Here is a 6,000-nt window from a genome sequence, read left to right as displayed (position 1 = left end):
TCAACCCACAAGTATCTATGAGTTCTCTCTTGTGCTTAGCACCCTATCCGCAGCTGCGTAAGAAATAAACGAAGTGGAGTCCTCCAGGCGATTTACAGCGCAAAACATGTACAAAGAAACGATTGCTGAGACAAGACCTAGCCCGATGAAGTGACATTGTGTGGTGAAGACACTAAACTCGTAGAAAAAGGTCCCTGGGGTTGGAAGCGACCCAGGGGTTGTGCTTAGTGTAGGGAGAATAGAGAAGGAGATGAAGTGGTAAGAAGGGGTATAGACGGTGTGATGGTGGGTGGGATTTCTTTGGAGACGTCTAGAAGGAATTTACAATGGGAAGGGGGAAGAGGAAAGGGTGCAGGCGTGGGTCAGCCTCAGAAAGCGCCGGCTCAGCGACTACCTGTCCGGCCTTCACCTAGTCCTGGGCATTCTGGTTAGGGCGAAACTATTTGGGTCATGTTTCTTTTGTGGCCGGGTACTGCAGGGCCCGGGCTCCGGGGCAGCAGCTGCAGCAGACCTGGCTGGGCGGCCCAAGGGGCCCGGAGGCCAGCCGCGAAGGGGGCGTGGCGAGGGCGGCGGGAGGGGGCGTGGCGAGGGCGGCGGGAGGGGGCGTGGCGCAGGGGGCGTGATTGGAAGGGGCGTGGCGAGTGGGCGTGGCTCTGCTTTCCCCAGCGCCCGCGCCGCCGCTTGCCGCTTGCCGCCGCCGCCGCCGCCGCCCGCCTCCACCGTTGCCTCCGCCCGCCGCGCGGACCTGCGAGCCGGTTAGCAGCCGCCCGTCCGCCCGCCCGCCCGCCCGCTTGCCCGGGGCTGCGGTGGGCCAGGATGTCGGGCTTCCTGGAGGAGCTGCTCGGCGAGAAGCTGGTGACGGGCGGCGGCGAGGAGGTGGACGTGCACTCGCTGAGCGCCCGCGGCATCTCGCTGCTCGGGCTCTACTTCGGCTGCAGCCTGAGCGCCCCCTGCGCGCAGCTCAGCGCCAGCCTGGCCGCCTTCTACGGCCGCCTGCGGGGGGACGCGGCGGTGGCGGTGGCGGCGGCGGCGGCGGCGGCGGCGGCGGTGGCGGCGACGGCCGGGCCAGGGACCGCGGCCGGGTCGGAGCCGGGGGCCGGGGCGGCCGAGGAGTCCGAGCCGCGGCGCCGTCTGGAGATCGTCTTCGTATCTTCGGACCAGGACCAGCAGCAGTGGCAGGACTTCGTGCGGGACATGCCGTGGCTGGCGCTTCCCTACAAGGAGAAGCACCGGAAGGTGAGCGGCGCGGGCCTGCCGCGCTCCGGGGCCCGGGGTGGGGGGGTGGGGGGGGCAAGCTCCCCGGGGCCGGGTCCTCGCCGCCTCTCCCGGCCCCCGTGGTCCCCAGGCCCACCTTCTCCATCTTGGTCAGGAGCCCGCCCGCTTGCGCTCCGCTCTGCGTCCGCACCCCCATCCCGGGACCCCCATCGAGTTGGGGGTGCCTGCTGCAACTCCGGGGTGCCGGTGCCAGGCTACCGCTCGCGCTGGTAACTTGGAACTCTCTTTGGGTCCCCGGGTCCTGTTTGAACCGGGACTCTTCCGTCCCACGTTAGTAGCTTTGCGTAGCCGTGGACTCTTCTTTGGGGTCCCTAACTAGAAGTTCGGGGGTGGGGGGGTGTCTTTTCCTTCAATCACTCGACTCCAGCGAACACTGGGAGAGGGCGCCAGCCCCCTAGGCCCCAGCCAGGAAGTTTGCTTTCTTCCATAGAGAAATCTGCTTTCCTGGGGTCCCCTCTCCTGTGCCTTAAGGACTCCGGGGGGACCGAGTTCGAGGTTAGGCCGCCCCTCGGCCCCGCTCGATGGAGGCGGCTGCTGACCATAGGTTTGGGCGAGAAAAGAGCTCAGTCCCTCTCCCCATTCTTCCTCCTTTGCCCCCTCCTTGCCGCCCCCCCCCCCCCCAGTGGCTGAATTATTAGCCACCCCGGAGCTTTTCATTGTCTGGCTGTCCAGCTATCCTCCCAAGCCCAGGAACTCACAGCCCCGTCGTCCTGGTCCATCCCTTCGTTTCTCAGTGAGCAACTGTTGTCCTGGCCATCCCCTAGGCTTAAATGGAAGACTGAGCCACACGTGCAGATTGCCCAGAACAAGGAGGACTTGGGGGAAAGTCCCACTTCGCTGTCCACTTCTCATTCCTACCAGTTCTCTTGGTGAAATTAGTTTGGGTTTCCGAGTGTGTATGTTGTTGGAGAAAGATGTCTGTCTTAATAAATCAAATTCACGGCTTTTGGTAATGAGTGGTAACAGATAAAAAAGTTTTGCAGTGCTCTCGCTTAGTGTGTTTGTGCAACGTGTCAAGCCATCCCCCTTCCCTTTCTGAGGAGAAAAGCTAATCTGGGGACACTTAGGTCCCCCTAGGGAGATGGTAACATTGGCCATGTGTTTCTTTCATGTGTAAAGAATCTTGAGAAGTATGATTTAGATTTAGTGAGAGCAAAAAGCTTATACTGTGACCCCAAATGTCTCCAGTAAATCATCCATCCCAAAGCAGTGTTAAGGTTCAGACATGAGATTTCGAAGTATGAAATACAGTCTTAACAAATACAGTTTGTAAATCTAAAATCGCCAAGACACGGGCTTACTAACCACACCGAAGCAAGTCTTTGAGTTCTAACTGCTCTCTGGGTTATTTTGCCTGTGTTTGCCTTATATACTGTACAGGATATGAATATTCATGGCTGATACTTTTTGCTTAAAAGTATGGAAATTCTTTGTTTTCCTTGGTGGTTGTTTTTACCGTTTTTTTTTTGGGAGGGGAAGAAATAATGTTCAGAAAGAGATTTATCAAAAAATAGTTTCAAATTTATGGCAGGTTTTTGTTATAGCCCAAAGTTGGTTTAAAATAATATCCTATTGGACAACACAAATGATTACTAGCTTTTGAAAACCTGTAAGACTTAAGTTCTATTGTGTGTTTTTTGTCTTTTGTGTTTTTTGCAGAAGGGGAAATAAAAGTACTGGTTAGTAAAAATATGGAGATGTTTTGGAAATGCTTAAAGCTTTTTCCAAAAAAGGAATGTGTTTGCTGTGACAGGGGCCATGCCTCATTCTCTCTACCTTGGCTAGTCCTTTGGCATGAAAAAAAAAATGTTATGTAGGCCTGGTCCTTGGCCTGCTGATTCCACCAGTGCAGGCTCTCATTTGAAAATAGAGCTCAGAATGCTAAACACATTAAATAAACCATGATGTCTTTTTAGTAGAGCTCTGGCTCAAGTGGTAGAGCTGTTAACCTTGAGAGGAAAAGGTAAGGGACAGCACCCAGGCCTGGAGTGTAAGCTCCAGTACTGGCACACACAAAATACATTTTTTTCTTGTGGTGTTAGGGATTGAATCTAGGGATCTTGTTCATGCTAAGCATGTGTTGTACTACTGAACCACTTGGCTCAAAGTTTTGTTTTTGACATGTCTAAAAAGCCTGGGTTTGGGAAGTGGCGCTGTGTCTCAAGTGGTAGAACACTAGCCTTGAGCTTTAGAGCTCAGGGACAGCACCCAGGCCCAGAGTTCAGGCCCCATGACCGACCAAAAAAAAAAAAAAAGAAAAAGAAAAAGAATGGCTGGGAAGGTGGCTCAGTGGTAGAATGCTTGCCTTGCATGCATGATGCATGATTCCTCAGCACCACATAAGCAGAAAAAGGCAGAAGTGATGCTGTGGCTCAAGTGGTAGAGCACTAGCCTTGAGCTGAAATGCTGAAGGACAGTGCCCAGGCCCAGAGTTCAGGCCCCACCACCACCAAAATAAAAATAAAAAGACTGGGTTTGAAGGAGGCTTGTGCCCTGTGATGTTAGGTAATAGGCCACTGAGAAGCATTATTTTTTTTTTAAGTTTTTTTTTGGTTGGTCTTGGGGCTTGAATTCAGGGCTGGGGCACTGTCCCTGAGCTCTTTTTGCTCAAGGCTAGTGGTGCTTTACCACTTTGAGCCACAGATCCACCTCTAGTTTTTTTAAGTGGTTAACTGGAGATAAGAGTCTTACCGGGACTTTTCTGCTTGGGCTGGCTTTAAACCATGATCCTTAGATCTCAACCCTCCAGAGTAGCTAGGATTATAGAAGCATTCTTTTTTTTTTTTTTTTTATTGTAAAGCTACTATACAGAGGGTTACAGTTACATGAGTGAGGTTATGAGTACACTTCCTCTTGAACATTGTTACCCCCTCCATTGTTTTCCCCCTACCATCCCCTCCCTCCCTCCAGAAGCATTCTTATTTGTGGTGAAATACACTGGGGACAGGGGATCCAGCTGTTTTTCTGGTGGGATCATACTATTGGAAATGACAAAAGCTATATACTCAATTTGATTTCATGTGTGTATGTGTGTGTGTGTATGTGTGTGTGTGTGTGTGTGTGTGTGTGTGTGTGTGTGTGTGTGGTGGTGGTGCAGGTGCTTTTCCACTTGAGTCACATTCTCCAGCCCAAAAATCATATACTCACTTTGAAAGGAATTATTTTCCCTCTTGAAACCAAAGAGGTGTACAACTGACTTTTGTTTGTTTCTTTCACTTTGAAATCGGGGTGTATAGAAGTCTGTGGTATTGTGACGTTAATTTCACCTTAAGAATGGTTTAAAAAAAAAAAAAAAAAGCCAGGGCACCCCCAGTTCTTGGCACTGGATGCTGAACACTTAACTTTTTGTTGTTGGACTCTCTCCACGCCATTTTGCCAGCCATAAAAATAGCTTTAGAGAAGGGAATTTTGTTTTACAGTGAAGGGAAACCAAAGTTCCAGATTACATTTTTTTTTTTTTTAAAAAAAGTTCTTATTAACATTTGTTCTCTAAAACCATTTGTATATGTCTTCCCATTGGGATAACAAAGGATATGGTTCTAATTAGTTATTGGCTGGCATTTCTCTAAGAAAATTGAAAAATTATGGTAGAGAAAGAAAATGCTGTGTGGTATTTCTTTCTCTTTTTTTTCTCTTTTATTAATTTCTCCTTTATATAGTAAGAAAAGTCTGGGGATGACCATATATGTTCATTCTACATGTTTCCTGGCTCCTTTACCTCTCCTGGAAATGTGAGAAAACCCTAAGTAGAGGGATTCCAGCCTTTTTTTTTCCCTTGTAATTTGCTGTGGAAAGGTTGTCCTGTTTCTGCTTGTCTTAGTGGTAGGTACAAGAGTAATTGATGCTTTTTTTCTCCCTTTTGCTTCCAGAACACACACATCATTATATCACTGTATAGAAATTATAATTAGATGATAATAGAACTTGAGTGCATTTATGAGAGCAGTTTTGTTAGGAAACCTATAATCTTGAATTTAAGGCAGTTAGGTTTGTTGGTAGATGTTATTCCGATTTCTGAATAGAGTGAATGTGATGAATAGTTGGCAATTGGTGATGATTTGAACTTTGGGGATTTGGCCAGTTCCTTTCAATGAGTATTAAGTTATTCTGTTGTCACAACTGGAGGACTCATCTCCAGAATCAACGTAGGAATCACTGATGTGAACAGCAGTTTTGGTTTGAAAGCCATGGGATCTAGCTTTGTTCCACTGGGTGTCTGATGGAAACACTTGGTAATTTGGGGTGTGCAGATTATTGAGTTCTGCTGTAGTCCTAGAATTTCCTACATAGCAAAAAGGGGAAGAGGAAGTTGGGGTGGGAGGACAGCAGAGTCCAGTCTCCGACCCAGATCTGGGTTTACTTGCTTTGGACAGAGCAGCGGGAGCCCTTCTATAGCTACCTTGTGTGGGCTACTTGTGCTGGCTGCCATGGATGGATATAAAGTGAATATATAATACTATTGTCTTTTAAAGTTGTGGGAGATAATGGATAGTAACTGAGCTCTGGGTTTTTATTTGCCAGTGAAACGAGGCTGCTGATCACTGAAACCTAGACTTGGTCAAGGGCAACAATTTAAAGATGACCAGGCACCCTACCTGAGGGAAATTATGGGCTTTGGTGGCTTCCCAAATATGTTAGACATGTCTTCCACTGTCCCTGGTTACTCAGTTTGGTCAGTATGGAAGGTGAAGGGCCATCCCTCGCCCCCTCTTTTTTGGCAGTGCT

General features: G+C 49.4%; 1 protein-coding gene across 1 annotated transcript in view; it reads left to right on the top strand.

Annotated features, from left to right (window-relative positions):
* The first annotated feature begins 723 nt into the window (after nucleotides 1–723).
* The window catches only part of Nxn (nucleoredoxin), a 138,767-nt gene continuing 133,490 nt past the window's right edge, over nucleotides 724–6,000 (top strand). The window contains exon 1 of the mRNA XM_042693622.1: nucleotides 724–1,236. Within this exon, the coding sequence (XP_042549556.1) occupies nucleotides 817–1,236 (420 nt within the window). The 5' untranslated portion in view covers nucleotides 724–816. The remainder of the gene's footprint in view (nucleotides 1,237–6,000) is intronic.

The sequence above is a fragment of the Dipodomys spectabilis genome, unplaced genomic scaffold (genome assembly GCF_019054845.1).
Source record: "Dipodomys spectabilis isolate Male_0828 unplaced genomic scaffold, ASM1905484v1 ptg000004l, whole genome shotgun sequence".
NCBI lineage: Eukaryota > Metazoa > Chordata > Mammalia > Rodentia > Heteromyidae > Dipodomys > Dipodomys spectabilis.
The sequence above is the reverse complement of the archived record's forward strand: the minus strand, read 5'-3'. Positions and strand labels throughout refer to the sequence as shown.